The following is a 26,623-nucleotide window of genomic DNA, read 5'->3' on the forward strand; positions in this document are numbered from 1 at the left end:
AAGGTTATGCCAAAGTTAGGCATTTAACTGCCATTATAGCATAGGAGCTTAGCGTGCGTCATCCCAGCACCTAACTCGAAATTACCCCCAGATTATGTAGTCCCGCACTTGTGTAAAACCCCTTTTTGCTTAGGTCAGGCAGGTTATATTCGGGTACAGCAGGCATTTCCCCGTCCCCAGTATATTTTACAGTTCCAGTTGTAAACGTTTCTGTGGCTAAGAATCCTTTTCTGTCTTGGACAGCAGAGAGCGTAGAGTATGGAACAGGGCCGTAGCCAGACCTCGGCAGAAGGGGGGGGTGGGCAGAGGCCGAGGTGGGTTAAGTGACTTGCCCCAGAGTCGCAAGGAGCTGCAGTGGGAATCAAACCCAGTTCCCCAGGATCAAAGTCTGTTGCATTAACTAGTGGAGGAGCGGCCTAGTGGTTAGGGTGGTGGACTTTGGTCCTGGGGAACTGAGGAACTGAGTTCGATTCCCACTTGTGACTCTGGGCAAGTCACCTAACCCTCCATTGCCCCATGTAAGCCGCATTGAGCCTGCCATGAGTAGGATAGCGTGGGGTACAAATGTAACAAAAATAAAATAGATACTATTGGAGATTCTACATGGAATGTTGCTACTATTTGAGATTCTACATGGAATGTTTAGAAGGCTGCGCAGGCTTCTGTTTCTGTGAGTCTGACGTCCTGCACGTACGTGCAGGACGTCAGACTCACAGAAGCAGAAGCCTGCGCGGCCACATTGGTGATCTGCAAGGGCCGACTTCTACATGGAATGTTGGTAGTGGAATAGCAACATTCCATGTAGAATCTCAAATAGTAGCAACAGTGGAGGAGTGGCCTAGTGGTTAGGGTGGTGGACTTTGGTCCTGGGGAACTGAGGAACTGAGTTTGATTCCCACTTCAGGCACAGGCAGCTCCTTGTGACTCTGGGCAAGTCACTTAACCCTCCATTGCCTCATGTAAGCCGCATTGAGCCTGCCATGAGTGGGAAAGCGCGGGGTACAAATGTAACAACAAAAAAAAAAAACTACCAGGCTACTCCAGCTTCCATGATTAACGAGCCAATTCCCCCCCACCCCTTTTTTTTTTGTTCTGGCAGGTTCCCGTAAGCTGGAGTACAATGGACAGACCTGGCACGAGCTCTGTTTCACATGCAACAGCTGCAAACAGCCCATTGGCTCTTGCTCCTTCATCCCTGTGAACCAGGATCACTACTGCATCCCTTGCTATGAGAGCAAATTTGCACCTCGCTGCACCCACTGCAAAAAGGTGAGACCGAGAAACGCCAGAGTGAAGTGGCGGTTTAGAGAAAATAGTCTTGTTTGGCCGTCCTGGGTGACCAGGGAGCTTGTGCTTGGAATGTCTTGGCCCTGCCGATGTGAGAAATAAAGCTGACGGCTTTGCGATGTTCAGTATTCTGAGGCTGATTTTCAAAGCGCATAGGCTGACAAAGTTACATATGTCCTTAAAATAAAAAAAAGAGAGCTTTGTAATAGAAATATTTCTCATCGTTTTGGGGCTTGCTGTTAGAGGACTGTTCCAAGCCAGTGACCTCCAGCTGAGCACTGCAGGACCCTCTGTATTCCTTCTACTCGCTCCTTAATAACTTTGAAACGAGGAGAGAAGTTTCCTTTTTTTTTTTTTAGCACTGGGACAAAAGTCCTGAAGCAGAAAAAAAAAAACAACGCTAAGAGTGATTTATTTTTATGGATCCACAGCCTTATAATTGTACAATTGTGTGAAGGACGTTTCAGCTGTAACTTCAGGGTACATTGCTGTTACTTTTAGTGGAATATCTGGGACTGATTTATGGTTTGGGGGCACTGGGGGAATGTTATGTGACTGAAGGGTGCAAGAACCGAGACCCTTCTGGATGAAAGGTAGAAATCGGAGTTGCATCAAATTTCCATGATGACATTCTGTGATGTTGGCAGGATTGGTGGAGTCTGATCTTGCATTAGTGGCAAACTGAATTTCATACCTCCATATCTGGCTGGTTTACAGCAGATTTAACAAGGGAAAGAACAGTGAGGGCTGGTCGGGGGGGGGGGGGGGAGGGAAAGGAAAGGGTAGGTTAGCTTAAGCCTCAAGAGGTATTTCTTGGTCTGTCTAATGTGCCCCCCTCCCTCTTCTATCTCTAGTCGCTGACTAAAGGAGGCGTGACGTACCGTGATGAGCCCTGGCACAAGGAATGCTTTGTCTGCACTGGCTGCAAGACCCAGCTGGCTGGCCAGCAGTTCACCTCGCAAGACGAAAAGCCCTACTGCATTAAATGCTTTGGGAATATCTATGCCAAAAAGTGTTCGGCCTGTATTGCACCAATCACAGGTAAGAGAGGCTGTGTGGTCTTTGTCTGCCGTCATTTTTCTACGTTTCTAAGTACAGAGGGGAGAGTAAGGGAGAGTAAGTTGGTTTGAATGGGCAGACTACGATAGACCCATGTGCAGGGCTGCCGAGAGACTGGGCCGGGCCCGGGGTCCTGCCCCTGCAGCCCCGCCCCCCTGAGGTCGCCACCGCTGTTCCCCCCCCCCCTCCGTCCGCCACCGGGCAGGGCCTCCTGCATTGAAATCGCGGTCTCACCTCCGTGAAAGCAGCGCTGCAGGCAGCAGAACGCCTCCCTTCGGCCCTCCTTCCCTCCTTGTGTCCCGCCCTCGCGGAAGTTACATCAGACGAGGGCGGGACACAGGGAGGGAAGGAGGGCCGAAGGGAGGCGTTCTGCTGCCTGCAGCGCTGCTTTCACGGGGGTGAGACTGCGATTTCAATGCAGGGGGCAGACGGTCGACGACGGAGGGCAGGTGGGCCCCCCTTGGAGTCCCGTGCCTGGAGAATTTTGTCTCCCCTGCCCCCCCCCCCTTCTCGGCAGCTATGCCCATGTGGTCTTTCTGCCATCTTGTTAACTTTCTCTCTATTGCAGTATCGGCAGGGGTTGAATTTTTAATTCTTTATTTCTCCATCTAACACAGTTTTCCTAGCCCGTCTGTATCTGTTTGTAAGGTGCTGTAAGCCCCGGTTATCTTTCCCTTCCCTCTAACCAAGGCACCCGTCTCCCCTCCGCCCTTCCTTTCAGGTTTCGGAGGCAGCAAATACATTTCCTTCGAAGACCGCCACTGGCACCAGAACTGCTTCAAGTGCTCCCGCTGTGCGGCCTCACTGGTCGGCAAAGGGTTCATCCCCGACAAGGATGAGATACTCTGTCGCAACTGCAACAGTGACCTATGAAGCCCCTTCATATGCGCAAAACGACGTTTCAGAAGCTTATCCACTTATTCAGGAGCCAACATGAGCAGAGCTTCGCTGAGTAATGACACTTAGAAACGTGTGGCAACAGGAAAAGAATAATGCGAAACCTGTAATTGATTTTGTTTGATTGTTTTTTTGTATTTTTGTAATTCATATTTCACTGCTTTAACGTTAGTCCATTTAACTTGATTCTCCTTTCGCTGGAGCCAGCCTGAGTGGTAATGCGAGGTTTGATTTGAAACTGGTTAACAATAGTATTTTTGAAAAAAATTAATGAGAAGAAAAAGAAAAAAAGCCCCCGTACAGGAACTGTCATGCTCCTTTTATCTCCTTTATGGATTTGCTGGGTCTTTTGGTGGCTTAAATAGATTTACCTGGGGGGCCATCCCACTCCCGCCCTTTATCTCCCTCTCTGACTTGACTTTCAGGACCAGTAGCAGTGGGGTAGACTTCAGCTGGACAGGGCGACCTGTCACCTTTCAGCAGACCGTGTCCAGATGTTTGTAACTGGATTCTCTCCAGCTGAGTTGATATCCATCTACCTCTGCCCCTGGCCCAGGGGCGTAGCTACGTGGGGCCATGGGCCCCCACAGATTACGCCCTGGCTCCCTCTACATTTGACCCCCTTGCCGTCGCCGCCCGCCCTGCCGCCGCATCAGGTACCTTGTTTGCTGACAGGGGTCTCCTATCCCCGCCAGCCGAAGAGTTTTCTTCAGCGCCGGTCGACTCTGGTGCCTTCGTTGTGGGATCATCTGTTTCTGACGCCTTACGTCCTGCACCGTGCATGTAGCCCCGTGCAGGACGTAAGGCATCAGAAACAGATGATCCCACGATGAAGGCGCCAGAGTCGACCGGCGCTGAAGAGGACTCTTCGGCTGGCGGGGATTGGGGACTCCTGCCAGCAAACAAGGTACCTGATGGGGGAGGGGGGGTGGCGGTGGGGGGAGGCGGCTAAACAGTGTCTCCCCACCTCAGGCTCTGCCCCCCCCTCCCGCCGAGGTCTGGCTACGCCCCTGCCCTGGCCTGATGAAAATTTTCACTTGCAGTGTATCATGCTGAATTAAATTAATCCTGTCTCCTCCATTTCAAGTGTTTAATTTGAAAATATATTCTTTTAAAATGACAGATGTATTTCTAGTTCTAATTTGGCACACGATGGCATGTAAAAAAAAAAGTAGCTTTGCAAAGCCACTTTACAATGTTTTCTGTTTTCCAGGCTAATAAATGCAGTTCAAGCTAGTATAAAAGTCATCCACAGCCTCGCAGCTATCCTGCAGAATGGTTCAATGAAAGGTTGCACCATCTCCAGTATACCTAGTTATTCTAGATTTCCTGTTGCACAGCGGGCTAGGGAAAGCTACGGTGTTCCTCCGTTCTTCCAGCCACCTTCCAACTGCGTGGCCTGAAAGCAAGGCTGTTCCTAAACCAGGTGGCTGGCAGGGGTGAGAGTGTTACTGAACTGCAGTTCTGCTGTTCATGAAAACCCCACACAGACTCTGTAAGCTGATTTAGACTTTAGCTCAAAAGCAAATTAGAAACCCAGTCAAAGCCTTTTCTGTTTTTGGGGGGGTGGAGGAAAATGTCTGTCTCTCCCCCACAGCTTTGGTAATGCAGTGTTGCGTTTGTATGCTTGGCAGTCTGGACGCACTGCCAGCCTCTGGGATCAGTGCACTGTTCCCCCACCCACAGTTTAGACTTTGATAAGAGGCCAGGGTCAAGCCAGTCATGTTCCCTTTCCGTCTTTCCTTTTTTGGTCACTTTCTTCTCTGTTGGAGCCTCTTGGGCTGTTTGCACAGACTTGGGAGAGCTCTGTCCTACGCAGACTTGTTTTGAAGGACACAGGGTACTAAATACCCTCTAACGCTGGGAGTCCTTGTTGCTCCGGGAGGCTTTCCGTGGTTCTTAGCTGGGATTAGGAAAGTTAAAGGAGTTCCATCCTGTTGCAACAGCCTTGAGAAAAAGATCTGCCCAAATCCCAATCCTTAGAGGTATTATAAAATCAACAAAAAGCGTCCCCAGCATGTGTATAGGATTAAAATATATTATCCACTCTCATGAGGTGAAAAAGGATTTAAGTTTTATTTGAGAGTTTACTATGGACCCTCCTTATTGCTGCTGTTAAGTGCACACAGGGATAAGGTGATGAGGGGACAGCGTTGGAGAACACATGAAAGCAATCCCCAAACATCCTAAGCAATACGTAATTAAAAGTTTTCTCCCTTCCCCCCTTCTGCTTTGATAGTGTATCGCTGTATCCTAGCATGATCTACCCTCTGAAATGACACTTTAATCCTTTCTGGGTGAGCTCCTGGGATTGTCAAAGCTCGCATACGTTTATGGTTCCTAGGGGTTTAAACAGTCATTCTTGTTGAATACAGCAATAACGGTGCCTTCAACTACACAGCAGGTATGACTTGGTCAGCAAAACCTTGTGTTGACGATGATGAAGGCTCGGAGCTCAGTAGGCAGGAGGGGGTTTCTGTAAGTGGCCTTGGAAGGAGAGGGGTTGGTGCCTGCAGACTGAAGCGTAAGTTCTGTCTCTGCTGTGCTGGCAAAATTAGCATAGACAGATGTGCAAATACTCATTTCTGGTTGCATCTTTCAAGGAATGTTGAGTGCGTCCCTGTGGCAACTATTCTGCTGTTCAAAAATGAGATACTTTGGCACTGCCAGACCACTGATGTAGGAAAGAAAGATTCGTAGTAATAAAACTTGCCTGGCTCCTCCTGTAGTAAAAGCAGAACGGAGAAGTGATTAGGTTAATGGAATATGTATTTAATCTGGATTCCTAATTGGTGACATCAACGCAGCTCTAAAGCCATGGACACTGCGGCTGGCTAACACCATAACTTTTTAATAACACAACATCAGTAAAGATGGTGGACATCCACAGCCTGTGCTTCCTGTTTCTTTATCGTTATGCAGGAATCGAGGGGTCGATAGAGGCTCTCATCCAGTTAACTCGGATGGACCAGGCCCCGAGGGAATATTCAGCGGCCCTCACCCATAGCACAGGGGTCCTTGATCCAGTCCTCGAGGTCCACAACCTAGCCTGGTTTTCAGGATTTCCATCATGAATATGTATGAGATCTGTTTGCAGGCAATGAAAGCAGCGATTGCAAATAGGATCCCCCTTACGTATTCATTGTGGAAATCCTGAAAACCCGAACCCCCTCTGCCTTAGTGTTTCCGAATATCCCCTGCAAAAACTGAAACCGGCTATGGAGTGGGAACTGGCCCTAAAGTACTGCTATTTATGTGGTCCTGTCTTTCACTGGTTTAACTTAACTGGTTTACGGCTGGATACCGGCACTTATCTGCTGACCGGGATGTGATCCAGCATCGAATATTTCTGTCATAATTTTGGTGGCAGCATTTAAAAAAAAAAAATGCTGACCACTGCCTGCTCAATATCCCCCCCCCCCCCCCCCCCCCCCCGTGTGTTTTAAAAAGAAATGGGGGAGCTCATATTTACTCAGTAAATTCCCTCACTTAGAGTGCAAAGAGTAAGTTGTGGGAGGTGGAGAGGGGATGCTTATTTACCTCCCACCCCCTCTTCCCTCGCTAACGCTGCCTTCCTGCATCAGCCACTAAAACTAAATTGGGCCTGTGTTTTTTTTATCACGCTCCCAGGATATGTGTAAGTGAGAGTGGGATGTCTGACCACGGAAATTCAAATCCCGGAGACAAGTATCTTAAAAAGCTTGTTTATTGATGAAAAGACCCGACACAACTGTTGTGTTTCGGCCGTCAGGCCTGCATCAGGAGTCTTGCTCAACAACATGTCGTTTATTGAGTCTCAGACGCCAGGAAGAACAGCTGATATGTGGAGTAGGTAGCACGTGATATGATGATCTGTTGTACGGGTCTTTAGAAAGACCTTTGGTGATAAAGCTTGCTAGTAGACAAATCGAGTGTCATAAACAGCAGGCCTGACGGCCGAAACACAACAGTTGTGTCGAGTCTTTTCATCAGTAAACAAGCTTTTTAAGATACTTGTCTCCGGGATTTGAATTTCCGTGGTCAAACATCCCACTCTCACTTACACTTGTGTTTTCCCGTGGGGAGTTCGAGTTCTCCGCTTGGCTGCGGATTCTTCTGAACATATACCCCAGGATATGTGTAAACATTTTAAAAGGTCTAAGCGGAGGTTTGAACAGCAGTGAAATATAATTTAGTCCTGGCCCTAAAAGTTGTCTTTTTGTGTGTAATTGTGATGAGTGAAGAGAAGAGAGGTAAAGAGGCTAAAACCAGTATTCGTTGAATTCTGCGTCTGCCGCTGGTGGAAATTCTCATCTGTGGCACTTCTTGGCCAAAACCTCCCCTCTGGAAGCCCAAGACCCAGGAATGTTTTGTAATGTTTTACAGGTCCTCTAGTAAGTGTAAAAAGATGCCTTTGTTTGGTTTTGATACCAAAAGTGGAAAGAATGCAAGAGCTGAGCTGGCTGCTATTACCAGTTGTGCTACAGATTCAGTACAGAATGCACAGAGCAGGTACAAAACGCTGTGAACCGAGAGGGCAGGCTGTAGAAAGCCTCCCTTTTAAAGGCGGTGTTTGTTCAGTTTGTCATAGTATGTGGGTCGCTTTGTAACTAAATACAATTTGGGAAAGAAGCAAGTACGATGGACCATTTAATTGAAAGCAGAATGGTGCTGGGTGGCATGTGCTGTGCGCCTGCTATGCAGGGAACCTGGGTTCAGGAGATGCTGCAGGAAGTGTTCACAAGCCCAGGGAGACAGGAAGTGAGGGGCAGAGAGGTGTCCCAGACATTGCACAGTGGCAAGGACCCAGGCAGTGGCGTAGGAAGGGGGAGGCGGTGGGGCGGTCCGCCCCGGGTGCACGCTGCTGGGGGGGGGGTGTCGGCTCGCTGGTTCCCTGCTCTTTCTGCCCTGGAACAGGTTACTTCCTGTTCCGGGGCAGAGAAAGCAGGGAAGTAGCAGAGCCGACGCAGCTCCCAGTGACGTGCACTGGGGGCGGATCGGCCCTCCCGCCTGCCCCCCGCTGCAAGGTAAGGGTGCATTTCGGGGGGGGGGAGGGGTGCGCCATGCCCTGCACCCGGGGGGGGGGGGGTGCACAGCGGCTACCCGCTACGGCACTGGACCCAGGTGCTGAAGATTTGTATCCATGTGGAAAATACTTGTTACCTTCCTGGCCAAATTGATGTCCAGGTGGAGCTGTGGGTTCTGGAAATCGGATATGGGTAGTTTTTGACTGAAGACTCGAGGTGCCTTAGACCCAGTAGAGGGTCCCAGAAAACAACAAGGCAAACGATCTGCAAAATCCAACGTGGAAGACAAAAAAAGCAGATCAATATAGCATCCGAAAGGCCTTTATTGAAGATACCGTATAAAATGCCCGACTCAGGCCGTGTTTCGCCCAACAATAGGGCTGTGTCAGGGGCTAGTCTGTATCTTTCTTAGATAAGAGCGGTATCTACTTACCAGAACAGGGATACAAAGAATTTTCTTCATACAAAACCAGCATGAGCAGCACAAATTAACGTTTCCTGTGCAACGCCAGGAAATCAATGGCTAGTCTGCATCCCTGTTCTGATAAGTAGATACCGCTCTTATCTAAGAAAGATACAGACTAGCCCCTGACGCAGCCCTATTGTTGGGCGAAACACGGCCTGAGTCGGGCATTTTATACGGTATCTTCAATGAAGGTCTTTTGGATGCTATATTGATCTGCTTGTTAGACCCAGTAGAGCCCGGTTCTGATTGAGCTAGAAGCCAAAAGGAGTAGTAGGAAACTGGCCCAAAAAAAAAAATAATTAAAAATAAAGAAAATAATAATGTTATGCATGTTGTATTCTGTTTTATATTATGATTCACATTAAATTCATTATTTTGGCAGCTTTGATGCTGGCGGGTCAGAGTCTATAGTGTGTGTTATAAGCTTCATAAGTGATCTTCATGTTTACCACTGGACTGTTTCCCTGTCTGGTTGCCACTGGCGGGGAAACAACAAAAAATTGTGTTTTTCTTTCTTTTTTTTGTTTTTTTCTAGTTCCCATTATTTGGGCAGTGGTTTCGGTGGTGGTGGAATTAGCATACTGATCATGAGTCCAATGGCAAAGACCAGGCACAGATTAGGCATATGCAGTGTAAATACCTTCCTCTGGGCCCGACTTTGGGCAAGAACCAGCTGTCTTGTTCCGTGGCTTGGCCTCTGAGCAATAGCAGCACCGGATCCACTGGCAAACTTCACTGCAGGGCTTGGAAGCGCCTGTGCTCTGACGAGTTCTTGCAGCACCCTGCACCCTGCTCTTATCGTACGCAGGAGGAAGGTGTGGGGCACCCCAGGGCCTGCCTAAAGACAAGGGCTCATGGAGTTCACACTGAATTCTTAAAGCGGATTTGCTGCTGTTTGGAGATCGGACCAAAGATAATTGAGGGATAAATAAAAGGGGATGATGCCAAGATAGGGTGCGGAGCATCTTTCCCCTCCCCCCCCCCCCCCCCCCCCCCAGTTGTCTATGGGCATCGACAGTGGAAATCTGCAGATTTTTAAGCTAAAAAACCCCAATTAAGGTTGTAGTTATTGGATGTCTGCTTTATAATTTACCACTGGACAAAAATCATTACACACGAAGGACCACCTGTAAGCACGATGTATGCTGTTAGGAAACGATTTTCTGTAGTATGCAAAATAAAATCATATGTTTCTTAAATCTTATATAATAAATCTTTTATATGCAACCAGCTTGTGGGCTGTGTGTGCGTGTATGTATGTGAATGGGAAGGAGGGTTACGAGAGGTTTTAAAGGCTGGATGCCAGCACTGTAATATAGTGTAATGTGTGGGATTAGCCTGTCCTCGTAAAGACAAATAGTTCTCTGAAGGGACTGTAGACTTAGCCCACTAAGTGGATATTGAGACGGTTTTTCAATAATTGCTCTCGGTCTTATAAAACGTTCTAGGATGCAACCAGGTTACGATGGAATTTGTGGCCATATGTTCTGTTGCATTGAAACTTGTTTATGGCATAATAGATACAAAGTTTTTAAAAGATAGTGAATTCTGTTGTTTCTTAACTCATGGACCCTGACTGGGTGGAGGGGGGGGGGCATATGGAGGGAGGTGTCGGTGTTTTGGAATAGATCATTATTTTATATAAATGCATGGTTTAACTCATGGACCCTGGGGGGCGGGGGCGGCATATGGAGGGAGGTGTCGGTGTTTTGGAGTAAATCATTATTTTATATAAATGCATGGTCTAACTCATGGACCCTGACCGGGGGGCGGGGGATATGGAGGGAGGTGTCGGTGTTTTGGAATAAATCATTATTTTATATAAATGCATGATCTAACTCATGGACCCTGGGGGGGGGGGGCGGCATATGGAGGGAGGTGTCGGTGTTTTGGAAGAAAACATTATTTTATATAAATGCATGATCTAACTCATGGACCCTGGGGGGGGGGGGCGCGGCATATGGAGGGAGGTGTCGGTGTTTTGGAGTAAAACATTATTTTATATAAATGCATGATCTAACTCATGGACCTTGGGGGGGGGGGGCGGCATATGGAGGGAGGTGTCGGTGTTTTGGAATAAATCATTATTTTATATAAATGCATGGTCTAACTCATGGACCCTGACCGGGGGGGGGGGGGATATGGAGGGAGGTGTCGGTGTTTTGGAATAAATCATTATTTTATATAAATGCACGGTCTTCACAAAGTGTAACTCAATCTGGTATAATCCTCGGCGTGCAATGCTACCATTTAATGGTTCTTCAGTAGAAAGATTCCACCGGTCCGCCCCACTTTGTGTTTTGCTCAGATCGCAGGCCTTAATTTTTCAATTTATTGCTGCCCATTGAAGGGGTTCATGGCAAAAATCATGAAAAATCCCTCGCACAACTCCACAAAGTGTACCAAGACAGGAAGCCCAGGCTAAAAATGTATTCTCAGCTGAGCTGGATAAAGGGAAATCTGTTCAGATTAATTCTGGTCCTTTTAAGATCTCATCATTGCCTTCGTTATAAAGTCACTAGGCATGCATGGTTTGGGTTCTCAAGTTGTATCTCGCCCCTGTAATGACTAGTCATAATTAGACATTTCCGCCCAAGACGGATATCGTTTTCATCATCTTTATTGTACAGCAAAGTTAAAATAAAATATTTAAGTGGTTTACAATCATGTTAATGATGTTTATAGTCTGCCAACTCCCATATATAGGTTCAAAGCAGAAAACCGTAAATTCAGGAAAAACTACATAAAATACAGACTCTAGTAAAGGAATTTGTTAAACAAACCTTCAGTTGTTTACACAATAACAAGGAGGAAGGAATCATCCCCAGACTGGCAGGAAAGGACACCAAGCAACTGCTTGGGAAAGAAATGAAACTGACAAGAGAGTTTTTTTATATTTCACTCTGGCAAAAGATGGAAAATAAATAAGACCAGTGAAGAAGGAGACAATGGAAGGGAAAACAAAGAGAATAGATATTCCGCACCTGTGCCTTTTAAAACAGTTTATAAACCCAACACGATAATTTAAAAATAAGAGCCTTAATGGGCAACCAATTAAGTTTTATCAGAGTGGACGTAACTTGATCTAACCTCTTTTGGTCCCTAAATCGTCTCAGCTACAGTGTTCTGTATCACTTGCAATCTAGAAATCAGCTTAGCTGAGAGAAGACAATAGAGACCATTACAGTAATCTAGTTTATTTATTTGTTACATTTGTATCCTGCATTTTCCCACCTATTTGCAGGCTCAATGTGGCTTACGTAGTACCGGAGAGGCATTTGCAGACTCCAGTGTGAACAAATATAATGTGATGTTGTGGTAAGATAAAGTTCATGTGGCACAGCCACACTAGGGAATCGTACAACGGAAGAGTTGTGTTATGTCCATTACGTACTTCAGTTTGTTGTGTTGCAGAGATCTCATCCACTCTCTCATTAACTCTCGCCTTGACTACTGCAACCTACTCCTCACTGGCCTCCCACTTAACCACCTATCCCCCCTTCAGTCCGTTCAGAACTCTGCTGCACGTCTTATCTTCCACCTGGACCGATATACTCGTATCACCCCTCTCCTCAAGTCACTTCACTGGCTTCCGATCAGGTACCGCATGCACTCAATCTGCAGCCCCTCATTACCTCTCTACCCTCATCTCCCCTTAGGCTCCTACCCGTTAACCTCCACTCACAGGACAAATCCCTCCTCTCAGTACCCTTCTCCACTACCGCCAACTCCAGGCTCCGCCCTTTCTGCCTCGCCTCACCCTATGCTTGGAATAAACTCCCTGAGCCCATACGCCAAGCCCCCTCCCTGCCCATCTTCAAATCCTTGCTCAAAGCCCACCTCTTCAATGTCTCTTTCGGCACCTAAACATTATTCATCTATTCAGAAAATCTAGACTGCCCCAATTTGATTGACTGCACTTTTTTGTCCTTTAGATTGTAAGCTCCTTCGAGCAGGGACTGTCCTCTGTGTTAAATTGTACAGCGCTGTGTAACCCTGGTAGCACTTTATAAATGTTAAGTAGTAGTAGTAGTAGAAGGAACTTCTACCTGAGCTAAGACTGAAAAAAATGCATTTCCTCAACGCATGAATTCTAAGATCACGTAGTTTATAAAAAGGTAGCTATAATGGCTGTATCAGTATGAGACTTTAAGGATAAGGTTGAATCCAATATAACGAAGACTTCCAAAAAGGTAAAAGTTAAAAATCATTACAATTTGGTATTCTAATATAGTTTTACTGGTTTCCAAACCTTGAAAGCAGACACACAAGAGACTTCAATTAGCACAAGTTCGGTGCTAATCATAAAGTCCAGTCTTCAAAATGTCAACTTAACTACGGTTCCATTTGTTTAGAAGTCTGGGGGGTTTAAAATCTCTCTTACACCTCTTGAGCAGGAATTCTCAGTTTGCCCTGTTTGGCAATGAGTGCACATGGGGAGCAAAAGAACTAAGCAGGTGTAAGCTGGAAATCATATGGAATGTTTCTGCATTGAACTAGAAGTGAAACAAATACTTTTTTTGTTTTTTTGTACTGGCTAAGTCCTGGTTGTCTACATGCAATATTCCTTTCCCCAGACAGAAGTCAGCTTATGTCGGACCTCGCTTGCCACCTGATAGAAAGCAGGACCCTGTAATTCAAAAGGTTGTAATCTTATCTACTACTATTTATCATTTCTATAGCGCTGCTAGACGTACACAGCGCTGTACACTTGAACATGAAGAGACAGTCCGTGCTCGACAGAGCTTACAATCTAATTAGGACAGACACACAGGACAAACAAGGGATAAGGACAAAGAGTAGCAAGATTCCGGAATCCCAAAGAATAACAAGATTCCGTGCAGAATCCCAAAGAGTAGCAAGATTCTGGAATCCCAAAGACTACTACTACTACTTATCATTTCTATAGCGCTATTAGACATACGCAGCGCTGTACACTTGAACATGAAGAGACAGTCCCTGCTCCACAGAGCTTACAATCTAATTAGGACAAACAAAAGATAAGGGAATATTAAAGTGAGGATGATAAAATAAGGGTACTGAACAAGTGACTAAGGGTTAGGTGTTAAAAGCAGCATCAAAAAGGTGGACGTTTAGCCTAGATTTGAAGATGGCCAGAGATGGACCACATCTCCCCGGAGGGGTTTTCTCGGGGATGTGGCTTTCTCAGAGACTTTGTTCGTTTTCGCAGTTGCCCTGGGCCTGCAGTTTGCAGCCTGGCAGCAAACAGAATGAAACCTTATAAATGAGGAGAATTTTCCTATCTTCAGGAACAAAATGGTAAGTGCCTAATCTTTCTAATTACTCCACCCCCTTTGTTGCCGGGATGCAGTAGCTTCTCCCATTGGTGGTCCATGGGCACATGGGGGAAGGGGACAGATACTCAATATCTAAATGGAAAACCCTGTAGTACCTCTGGATGCAGGTCTGTTTCCCAGGTAAAGTCCTAATTAATGTAGAGCTTTATATTTATCCTGTGCTGATCAACATTTGGTTTTTTTTTTATGCTGGCCACCGTTGGCTGAATTTAAACCCTGATATTCAGTGCTGGTACCCTGTCATCCGTACCAGATATTGGTGTGCCTAGATTTTCTGGCTCTGCCTCAGCAGTCACCGGATAGGGCTGTGGCACTTGCAGGTTATTCAGTGGCACAGTCTGGGTAAGTACCGCTGAGTATCATCATGTGCGAAGCTGGTCAACGGGAGTTAATTATTCGATGTTTATTTATAATGGGTTATACCCAGGGCTTTTTTTTTTTGAGGGGGTACTTGGGGATACTGAGTACCAGCACCTTTTCCATTGTCTGCTAAAACTGACCCATGGTCCCCAAGTTTTAATGAAAGAGCTCAGGCTCTGCACACCAATTCTGCCTTGTCATAGATTTTGTGACTGGTTGCAGGGGTCCTGGCTATTGTGGGGTGGGGTTCCTCAGTGATTACCCCACCCCTGAAGGGTGGCCTGGCATTTGAGTACAGGCACCTTTTTTTGCTAGAGAAAATGCACTGGCTATACCACATGAGGAAGGAAAGGGATTCAGATCACAGCACAATATTAACAGGTATTTTCCCTGTCCCCAGCAGGCTTACAAGAGTAAAGAGCCACTGTGGTACAGTCTATATACACAGATATGTTTATATGTCACTAGAAAGGGAATGGGACTTGATATTCCACCTTTCTGTGGTTTTTGCAACTACATTCAAAGTGGTTTACACAGTATATTCAGGTACCTGTTTGTACCTGGAGCAACGGAGGGTTAAGTGACTTGCCCGGAGTCAGCAGGAGCTGCAGTGGGAATTGAACCCAGTTCTCCAGAATCAAAGTCCGCTGCAACTAACCATTAGGCTGCTACTCCGCCAACTCTGAGTAAGTAACCTTACAATCTAAGTTTTGTACCTGGGCCAATGAAGGGTTAAGTGACTTGCCCTAGATCACAAGCAGCAACCATGGTCCTCAAAGTATGTTACGACTGTATTAAATTCCTCAATCTGAACTTCCCCAGCTGTAAAGGAATTAAATACAAACCCTCATACGCTACTACTTTTGCGAATAAAAGCACACAGAGCTGGAACGCATTACCCATGGCCCTGAAGAATATGGACAATCGAACCAGCTTTCGCAAATCTTTGAAAACACATCTCTTCAACAAAGCCTACTAAAGACATCCTTAATAAATCATTCCTCAAACTACTCAGGTGCATCAAAAACACTTCTCACAACACCTACCTAGCACCTGCATCTAAGTCACCTACCTCCAGCCTATTACCGACTGTGTTTAAGATCATATAATGACTTCATCATAACAACACTCTGTAAGCCACATTGAGCCTGCAAAAAGGTGGGATAATGTGGGGTACAAATGCAATAAATAATAATAATAAAACAAACCTCACAAACCTGTAACGAAATAAATAGAAGTATCCAAATGGTAGAATTGCATGATCGCAAAGCTGTACTACTTTAAAAGTAAGGTCTTGGCTTTATTTCATGGGCTCAGATTGGAAAAGTCCCAACCTTTGTAGTGACCCGGTTGTGTTTTTACATACAACTAATTTTGAAGTACTGAACAAAAAGAATGTTTTCCAAAGTTAACAAAAAAAAAATGCAATAATAAAAACAGAATAAAATGTTCTTTCATGATTGTGGTTCCTAAAGCTGGTGCTGGAGGCACCTCAGGCAGTCAGGTTTTCAGGATATACACAATTAATATTGATGAGATTTGCATGCACTGCCTCCAAATCTCTTATGAATATTCATGATGGATATCCTGAAAACCTGACTGGGTGGTGTGCCTCCAGGGCCAGGTTTTGGAACCACTTCTCTTTAGATACAAAATTAGTATGTAGGCTTTCTGTGGACATGCCTATTCTGGGGGCAGACTAGGTAGTCTTTATCTGCCATCATTTTCTGTATTTCTGGGTAATCTCTGGATGAAATGCACTGGCAGAGGGGAAAACTGAAAGGCGTGACAACTTTGCATCAGACTGAGCCAGTACTGGTTTTAACCTACTCCCTCTGCCGAATTGTACTGACTTTCATAGAGAAATAAGGCTATAGGCCAAAGCCAGGACTAGCTTAAACTGTTCCCAGTAACTTAGAGCTGCCTGGCAGCCCCAGCGCTGTCATGCTTTTAACTAGGGCTTCTCAACTCATGTTACATCGGGTTATCAGGTTATCCACAATGAATATGAGTGAGATAGATTGGCATGTACTTCCTCCATGGTATGCAAATCTGTCTCATGCATATTCAGTGTGGACATCCAGAAAACCCGATTGGACTTGGTGTGCCCCAGGGTCTGGGTTGAGAAGGCCTGCTTTACACTGCAGTAGTGGTTCTGAACCCAGCCTGGTTTTCAATGTAGCCACAAGGAAAGATTTACAGACACTGTAGGCACTGTGGCCTAGTGGTTAGCGTGGTGGACTTTGGTCCTGGGGAACTGAGGAACTGAGTTCGATTCCCACTTCAGGCACAGGCAGCTCCTTGTGACTCTGGGCAAGTCACTTAACCCTCCATTGCCCCATGTAAGCTGCATTGAGCCTGCCATGAGTGGGAAAGCGCAGGGTACAAATGTAACAAAACTAAAATAGATACTATTGGAGATTCTACATGGAATGTTGCTATTCCACTAGCAACATTCCATGTAGAAGGCTGCGCAGGCTTCTGTTTCTGTGAGTCTGACGTCCTGCACGTGCAGGACGTCAGACTCTCGCAGAAGCCTGCGCAGCCACATTGGTGATCTGCAAGGGCCGACTTCTACATGGAATGTTGCTAGTGGAATAGCAACATTCCATGTAGAATCTCAAATTGTAGCAAGAGTGGAGGAGGAGTGGCCTAGTGGTTAGGGTGGTGGACTTTGGTCCTGAGGAACTGAGTTCAATTCCCACTTCAGGCACAGGCAGCTCCTTGTGACTCTGGGCAAGTCACTTAACCCTCCATTGCCCCATGTAAGCCGCATTGAGCCTGCCATGAGTGGGAAAGCGCAGGGTACAAATGTAACAAAAATAAAATAGATACTATTGGAGATTCTACATGGAATGTTGCTATTCCACTAGCAACATTCCATGTAGAAGGCTGTGCAGGCTTCTGTTTCTGTGAGTCTGACGTCCTGCACGTACGTGCAGGACGTCAGACTCACAGAAGCAGAAGCCTGCGTGGCCACATTGGTGATCTGCAAGGGCCGACTTCTAGTGGAATAGCAACATTCCATGTAGAATCTCAAATAGTAGCAACAGTGGAGGAGTGGCCTAGTGGTTAGGGTGGTGGACTTTGGTCCTGGGGAACTGAGTTCGATTCCCACTTCAGGCACAGGCAGCTCCTTGTGACTCTGGGCAAGTCACTTAACCCTCCATTGCCCCATGTAAGCCGCATTGAGCCTGCCATGAGTGGGAAAGCGCGGGGTACAAACATAACAAAAAAATATATATTCATTACAGCTATCCTGAAAGCCTGAGTACTGGGTACAGAACCAGCGCCCTAAGGACATGTGGTTTTAAAAACAGTCAAACACTGTCACCAGGGGAAGCTGAGCTCTCAGGTCACATTTCACTGGTGCCTTCGCAGGTCGTGAGGGTCTTTATCTGCCATCATTTACTCTGTTTGACATACAGAAACAAAGCTAACAGATGTTCTGGGTTAGTTTAACAAATAGGGTTAAAGTTGCTCTAAATCTTGGCCATAGAAACAAAAAAAAATAATGGTTTGATGTTCTATCGGTCTAGCCTGGGCTGTCTCGTCACAGCTGGAACTCTTCAGGGAACAAATTCTGCATTGCAGACGCAGTTAATGTCTCCGAACCAGGAAAGCAAGCTGAGAAACAGCAGGCAACTGGATCGTTCTTTCTTGAAGTCTGTTAGAGATTGGGAAATGTCTACCTACCGGACATCACTCAAGCCCTACTTCAGAAAAATGTAGCTTTGCCAGAGCTTGTTCAAGGGGTAGTTGGTGCCCTATGTAAGCCTTCCCTCCTCAACTTTGAGGGCCCTAGTCTCCATCCCCCCTCCCAGAGACCGCACCTTGAGTACTGTGTTCAATTCTGGTCGCCGCATCTCAAGAAAGATATAGTAGAATTGGAAAAGGTGCAGCGAAGGGCGACTAAAATGATAGCGGGGATGGGACGACTTCCCTATGAAGAAAGACTAAGGAGGCTAGGGCTATTCAGCTTGGAGAAGAGACGGCTGAGGGGAGACATGATAGAGGTATATAAAATAATGAGTGGAGTGGAACAGGTGGAAGTGAACCGTCTGTTCACGCTTTCCAAAAAATACTAGGACTAGGGGGCATGCGATGAAACTACAGTGTAGTAAATTTAAAACAAATCGGAGAAAATTTTTCTTCACCCAACGTGTAATTAAACTCTGGAATTCGTTGCCGGAGAATGTAGTGAAGGCGGTTAGCTTGGCAGAGTTTAAAAAGGGGTTAGACGCTTTCCTAAAGGACAAGTCCATAAACCGCTACTAAATGAACTTGGGAAAAATCCACAATTCCAGGAATAACATGTATAGAATGTTTGTACGTTTGGGAAGCTTGCCAGGTGCCCTTGGCCTGGATTGGCCGCTGTCGTGGACAGGATGCTGGGCTCGATGGACCTTTGGTCTTTTCCCAGTGTGGCATTACTTACGTACTTATGTAAAACACAGATTAAAGTATATTCTGTTGGCTCTTTGAGTTTGTGTGGTTCTCAGGACTTTTTTTTTTTTCTTAGACAAAGCTGCTCCTAAGGCTAGTTAAAGCTAGGGCCGGGCAGACTTCTATGGTCTGTGCCCTGAAATGGGCAAGGACAAATCAAGATCAAGTATGCGTACGTAGAATCACATCAGACATTATGCTATGAGCTTACATTGTTGGGCAGACTGGATGGATCGTACAGGTCTTTATCTGTCAGCATCTACTCTGCCCTAGGCGACTGTCTAGGCTTGCATAATGGTTGGGCCAACTCTGAGAACTGCTGTTTGTAGTCGGTATCCTTTATCTATTTTTTTTATGTAACTTAGCAGCTATAAATGGGACTCACTGCACCAGACCTCAGGTCCTGATTGCGATGTCTTTTGTATTCAATACAGCAGGAGCTGTCATGTGCCTGAGATGTTCTTCCATCTTGTAGTTCATGATGCATATAGGTTCTTTGCCCTATTTGCATGGAAGCCAAGTGATTTTCCTGCCCTCTTCAGCCAGGGCCGTGTATGCTCACACAACAAAATGATTAGAGAAAAAACTGCAAAGATTAGGAAGGAGAATTCAAATCCCTTAAGTGGTCTCTTTGTGGGCTGGGCCATCCTTTCTCCTTGGACAAACAGATGGACAATGTCTTTCTGAGCTCTGGAACAGCTGTACTGTCCTGGTGCTGACAGAAGACGTTGCCCATATGTAGCTGACAGTCCAAGGAGAGCCTCAGTTACAGGTAAAAAAAAATTTTGCTTATTCCAGTAAAACAATATTTCTTCAACAATGATATACAGGAGATTCCAAGACCATACAGGTCCCTTCTTTAGAAAGTTCATACCCAAAATCTGTCGTTGGCTAATTTTTCAACATCCCATAAAGCATCCTCCTCACCAACCAAACTGTATCTGTTTTTCCCTGAATCTCTTTTTTACAGTTTCTCTTGATCTGCTCAGTGTCAGGGATTCTCTCACCAAATCGGTCTCTTAGGACCTTGTGAACGGTGGAGCGTTACAAATCTTTGCTAGGCCTCCAGTGTGAACTGAGCTAAGAAAATCACAGAAGCTAAACAAGAAAGACTAAGATGCTGTTTGCGGTTTCCAAAGACCCATTCTCCTCCCCCCCCCCTCCCCCCTCATAGTTCCATGTATTAACACCAGAGCTTTATTACAAGCAGATCTGGGATACTTGTTCAAGCCAGCTAGGATTTTGAGAATCTCATATTCTTGGCCAAAAAAGGAAAGAAAACAGCTTCATACATGGTTGAAGTCAAGCGAGGGGAGGGGGTGGGAGGAAAGAAACATCTGGATTGTATCCTGGTCATGGATTTGCTCAGCCTGAGGTCTGATTTATGCAAGCAACTGGCGCTGATGTAATGTAACATATATGCATCGCTTGTAGCTGACTGAAATAAAATTGTGTAATGATGCAGCAAAAACATTACAACAGGGCTGATAATTTACTGGGTTGGTGGGGGATTTAAGGAGACCTTTGCTGCTATTTGAAGAGGGTGAGAGAAGCAAAAGTTTACAGAGCAAGTTAAGAACAACACAACTGCAGCTGATGGATTATGACTGTTTTAAGAAGGCTCTTGGGGAGGGGGAAGGGTTGAGAAGAGAGAAGGAAGTTGATAGGAAGCTTCGCAAATCCAGTAAATTTCCACACTGTTCATCTTCCTGCAGGGATGAATTTAAAGAGTGTAAGTCATTTCCTAAGTGACCTTCAGCCCCCCCCTATTAATGGCTGGCTTGGAGTGGTATAGAGTGCTGTCAGGGAACATAGGTAGGCATGGCCATGCCTCTAGTAGGTGCTTGATTTAGGTAAGTTCACCGACAAAGCAACAGCAAGGGGGAAAACGGTCTTCAGGCTGTCAGTGCCAAGGCGTGGATGCCAAGAAGAAAGGAAGCTGTTTTCAAAGCCAGCTCTAGGCTAACTGGAGCCTTGTGCAAAAACATTGCAAGTCCTACTGCTTATCATTTCTACAGCGCTGTACACTGAACACATAAGAGACAATCCCTGCTCGACAGAGCTTACAATCTAATCAAGACAAACAGAACAAATAAGGGATAAGGACAAAGATTAGCAAGATTCTGGAATCCCAAAGACTAGCAGGATTCTGTGCGGAATCCCAAAGAGTAGCAAGATTCCGGAATCCCAAAGACTACTACTACTACTTATCATTTCTATAGCGCTATTAGATGTATAGACCTACACAGCGCTATACACTGGACATAAAGAGACAGTCCCTGCTCTACAGAGTTTACAATCTAATTAGGACAGACAAACAGGACAAACAAGGGATTAGGACAAAGAGTAGCAAGATTCTGTGCAGATTCCCAAAGAGTAGCAAAGATACCGGAATCCTAAAGACTACTACTAATCATTTCTACAGTGCTACTAGACATACGAAGCACTATACACTTGAACACGAAGAGATAGTCCCTGTTCGACAGAGTTTACAATCTAATTAGGACAGACAAGGGATTAGGACAAAGAGTAGCAAGATTCCGGAATCCCAAAGAGTAGCAAGATTCTAGAATCTCAAAAAATAGCAAGATTCTGTGCAGATTCCCAAAGAGTAGCAAAGATTCTGGAATCCTAAAGACTACTACTTATCATTTCTACAGTGCTACTAGACATACAAAGCGCTGTACACTTGAACATGAAGAGACAGTCCCTACTTGATAGAGTTTACAATCTAATCAAGGCAGACAAACAGGACAAATAAGGGATTATTAGAGAATTATTTATGGTAGGAATAATACAACAGACATGAATACTGAACAGAAGTTAAAAGCAGCACTGAAAAAGGTGGGCTTTTAGCCTAGATTTGAATAAGGCCAGAGACGGAGCTTGAATTACTGGCCTATTGTTCCAATGGTCAGGGGCGGACTGACCACTGGAACAGTAGGCCAGTGCCTGAGGGCCCACAGCAGTAAGGGGCCCACTCTCCCCTAGCTTCCATCTAATTTAATCACTTTTGATAGGAGGTTAGGGGCCCATGACCCTTATTGCCCGAGGGCCCAGATCACTGTCAGTCTGCCTTTGAGGAAGATAAAAGGAACGGAGTCTGGAGTTGGCAGTGGAGGAGAAGGGTACATTGGCACCCCACCGGATTCAATGGGCAGGATCAAGCACTACAAATCCCACATTGCTTTGGGATGCAAGTTTAAAACAAGGAGTGGCCAAAATGTTTCCAACCTGGAACTGGGCAACTTGGCATCACTGATATTGGGAGAATAAAATATTTATTTTCATAAAAGAAAAACTTAAAAACCCCAATGCTTATATTTCCATCTTTCAACACACATGATTCTGCAAGGGAATCTGTGCCTGCCCCCCCCCCCCCTCCCCCTGGTGTTAATAACTTCACCCTGCCCTTGTATAAAATATTTATTTGTTACATTTGTATCCCACATTTTCCCACCTATTTGCAGGCTCAATGTGGCTTACAGAGTACCATAGAGGCGTTCGCCAATTCCGGTATGAACAAATGCAGTAATGTTGTGGTAGAATAAGGTCCGTGTGTACAGACACATTAAGGAATCGTAGCGAGGAAGAGTTATTATATGTCCATTATACGGCCTTCATAAGGAGAGTATTGCGTATTGCGTTGCTGGTTTGTGGCTTGTAGTGGCCAATCAGCAATTGCCGATCTCATTCACCAGCAACCCAAGCCTTGGATCATTAAAGGTTCATGTGCCTTTTACACAAGCAGACAAGGACTCCTGAGAGTTGACATTTTCAACGTGCTTTTTCTTCCTCTTATTACAGAAACGACTGCTTCACCTAATAACCTTCACGAGCCTCATTGTTTGGTCAGTGGTTTCCCAACCTCCCAAGGTTTTGTTGCAAGATGGACCCAAACAGGACATAGGTGGTGACTCATTTATTACAAGCGGTTCAGTTATGCTCAAAGGTTATTGTTCAACCTGATGTCATCCCAGTGATATGTGAAAGCCGCCTGTTCTGTGTGAGTGTGGGATAGGGCTGGGGCTGGGGCTGGGGCTGGGGCTGGGGCTGCACAGTTAATCATATCAGCCAAAACTATTTGTATGTATACTTCTAACATTCATTGGAGAGATGGAAGGACCTCCTCTGGTCTGGGTTCAGATCTGTATTTGACTTCAGTTTAGATGACAAAACTATATATATACAGACGGTTGCCACACACATGGTTATAGAGGTTTCTAAATGATCGCTTAAAAACTTAGGGAGCAGACTTCTGTCTATTGACTAATCTTACATATATGCATGTATGGATGGATTTATAAAGCTCATACGTTTTCAGTAGTAGTTCGAGGTGAGTTTCATTCAGGAATCTGCAATCTCCTGCTGACAATTTCAAGGATAAAGTCCCAATATCAGAAGCCGATTCTGAGGATAAATAGGCCCACCCTGTCTGTGGCTTAAAGCACATGCTGATAATTCATTGAGGGGGCCAATGCTGTTAACTTGCATTACAGCCGTTTGCTAAAGCTCAGCACATAGTCTCCTAATACAAGTGCACCACGAACATTTTGCTCCCCCAATACTGACAGCAAACAGCATGCAAATAGGCCGAGTGCAAAAAAATGTGCACTACTAGAGCAGAGTGCACCAGATGCACGCACACACACGTCTGCACTAATGCAAACTATAGAATCCTCACTAATGTTACCATAGCACTACTATAGAAGAGTGCACCAGATGCACACGCACACAGGTCTGCACTAATGGAAACTATGGAATCTTCACTAGTGTTACCATAGCACTACTATAGCAGAGTGCACCAGATGCACACGCACACATCTGCACTAATGCAAACTATAGAATCCTTACTAATGTTACCATAGCACTACTATAGAAGAGTGCACCAGATGCACACACACACAGGTCTGCACTAATGGAAACTATAGAATCCTCACTAATGTTACCATAGCACTACTATAGAAGAGTGCACCAGATGCACACGCACACAGGTCTGCACTAATGGAAACTATGGAATCTTCACTAATGTTACCATAGCACTACTATAGAAGAGTGCACCAGATGCACACGCACACAGGTCTGCACTAATGGAAACTATGGAATCTTCACTAGTGTTACCATAGCACTACTATAGCAGAGTGCACCAGATGCACACGCACACATCTGCACTAATGCAAACTATAGAATCCTTACTAATGTTACCATAGCACTACTATAGAAGAGTGCACCAGATGCACACACACACAGGTCTGCACTAATGGAAACTATAGAATCCTCACTAATGTTATCATAGCACTACTATAGAAGAGTGCACCAGATGCACACACACACAGGTCTGCACTAATGGAAACTATAGAATCCTCACTAATGTTACCATAGCACTACTATAGAAGAGTGCACCAGATGCACACACACACAGGTCTGCACTAATGGAAACTATAGAATCCTCACTAATGTTACCATAGCACTACTATAGAAGAGTGCACCAGATGCACACGCACACAGGTCTGCACTAATGGAAACTATGGAATCTTCACTAATGTTACCATAGCACTACTATAGAAGAGTGCACCAGATGCACACGCACACAGGTCTGCACTAATGGAAACTATGGAATCTTCACTAGTGTTACCACAGCACTACTATAGCAGAGTGCACCAGATGCACACGCACACAGGTCTGCACTAATGGAAACTATGGAATCCTCACTAGTGTTACCGCAGAAGGATGATCAAAGCTTTTATTCCTCCTCAGACCTTGCGTTAAAGCCCCAGCGTGGTACTCAGCCTTCCTGTATTCTACTACTACTACTTAACATTTCTAAAGCGCTACTAGGGTTACGCAGCGCTGTACAATTTACATAGAGGGACAGTCCCTGCTCAAAGAGCTTACAATCTAGTAGACAAGTGAACGGTCAAATTATATTCTGCACACTTCTCTGTGTCTGTGCAGAATAGTTAAAAGCTTCATTAGCATGGATTGAAATGTGCTGTGTACTAATGTCTGCTGGAGGCTGTGCACACAGCTTGGGCGCAAAACTCTTTTTCACATGGGAAGACACAAACTCACGGGCAAGAGCTGCGCTAATTCATGTGCAAAGCTTTGCATACTTTCCTGCACTGGCCCCTGAGTTTGTCTGGATGTCAGGAGCTATTGTGCTTTGACTGCAGCTGCTCTTTGCCAGCCCCCCCCCCCCCCCCAGAAGCTACTGCTCTAGGCAACTGCCTGGTCTGGGTAATGGCTAAGCTGGCCCTAGGTACAGTGCATAACAATTACCTCTAGAATTCTTTCTGTCTAGTTCAGTGGGATAAGATGACGGGGAGGAATAATGAGTATTTCCAAGACATGAGCTGAAATTGCTCGAAAATCCGGTGACTCAGCCTCAGCAGCATGACCTGCTGTCCTTCATCTGACCTAGGAAGTATACAATAGAACTCACTGTTGAGTAGCTGGAGGCCTCGTCGGGGACTGACAGTAAGAACATTGTCTGTTAAAAATAAATGTTATTAAAGATAATCAGCAGAAAAGTATTAGAAAGAAAGCAAATGGGGAAATCTGCCCCCTTGCACAAGAGTGTCTACAAGTTCCTCTGTGAGGTTTGTGGGGGGAGGGGAAAGGGGATGAGTTTTGATATACTGCCTTTCTGTGGTTACAATCAAAGCAGTTTTCATATTATATACAGGTATTTATTTTGTACCTGGGGCAATGGAGGGTTAAGTGACTTGCCCAGGGTCAGTGGGAATTGAACCCAGTTCCCTAGGATCATGGTCTGCTGCATTAACCATTAGGCTACTCCTCCACTAGCAACATTCCATGTAGAATCTTGAATAGTAGCAACATTCTGTACAGAATCTCCATATAGAATGTCAAATAGTAGCAACATTCCATGTAGAATCTTGAATAGTCTCCAAAAGTAGTAACATTCCATGTAGAATCTCAAATAGGGAAATGGGACTCAATATATCACCTTTATATGGTTACAATCAAATTGGTTTACATAGTATATACAGGTACTTATTTGTACCTGGGGCAATGGAGGGTTAAGTGACTTGCCCACAGTCACAAGGAGCTAGCAGTGGGAATTGAACCCAGTTCCCCAGGATCATGGTCTGCTGCATTAACCATTAGGCTACTCCTCCACTAGCAACATTCCATGTAGAATCTTGAATAGTAGCAACATTCTGTACAGAATCTCCATATAGAATGTCAAATAGTAGCAACATTCCATGTAGAATCTCCAAAAGTAGTAACATTCCATGTAGAATCTCAAATAGGGAAATGGGACTCAATATATCACCTTTATATGGTTACAATCAAATTGGTTTACATAGTATATACAGGTACTTATTTGTACCTGGGGCAATGGAGGGTTAAGTGACTTGCCCACAGTCACAAGGAGCTAGCAGTGGGAATTGAACCCAGTTCCCCAGGATCATGGTCTGCTGCATTAACCATTAGGCTACTCCTCCACTAGCAACATTCCATGTAGAATCTTGAATAGTAGCAACATTCTGTACAGAATCTCCATATAGAATGTCAAATAGTAGCAACATTCCATGTAGAATCTCCAAAAGTAGTAACATTCCATGTAGAATCTCAAATAGGGAAATGGGACTCAATATATCACCTTTATATGGTTACAATCAAATTGGTTTACATAGTATATACAGATACTTATTTGTACCTGGGGCAATGGAGGGTTAAGTGATTTGCCCAGAGTCAAAAGGAGCTGCAGTGGGGATCAAGCCCAGCTCCCCAGCATCAAAGTCCACTGCACTAGC

The 26,623-nt window shown here is 45.3% G+C and overlaps 1 protein-coding gene and 1 long non-coding RNA gene across 3 annotated transcripts in view; both read left to right on the top strand.

The window, feature by feature from the left end:
* Positions 1-3,327, top strand: part of FHL3 (four and a half LIM domains 3) — a 52,581-nt gene extending 49,254 nt beyond the window's left edge. For both annotated transcript variants that reach the window (XM_030217413.1, XM_030217414.1), the window contains exons 4-6: positions 1,100-1,269; positions 2,142-2,328; positions 3,068-3,327. In XM_030217413.1, the coding sequence (XP_030073273.1) occupies positions 1,100-1,269; positions 2,142-2,328; positions 3,068-3,219 (509 nt within the window). In that variant the 3' untranslated portion in view covers positions 3,220-3,327. The remainder of the gene's footprint in view (positions 1-1,099; positions 1,270-2,141; positions 2,329-3,067) is intronic.
* Positions 3,328-4,187: 860 nt separating this feature from the next.
* On the top strand, positions 4,188-6,630 carry LOC115479485. The gene is made up of 2 exons (XR_003943700.1): positions 4,188-4,368; positions 4,429-6,630. It is a non-coding gene; the product is annotated as an uncharacterized LOC115479485 (long non-coding RNA).
* The last annotated feature ends 19,993 nt before the right edge of the window (positions 6,631-26,623 follow it).

This window comes from Microcaecilia unicolor, chromosome 11, assembly GCF_901765095.1.
Source record: "Microcaecilia unicolor chromosome 11, aMicUni1.1, whole genome shotgun sequence".
Classification (NCBI taxonomy): domain Eukaryota; kingdom Metazoa; phylum Chordata; class Amphibia; order Gymnophiona; family Siphonopidae; genus Microcaecilia; species Microcaecilia unicolor.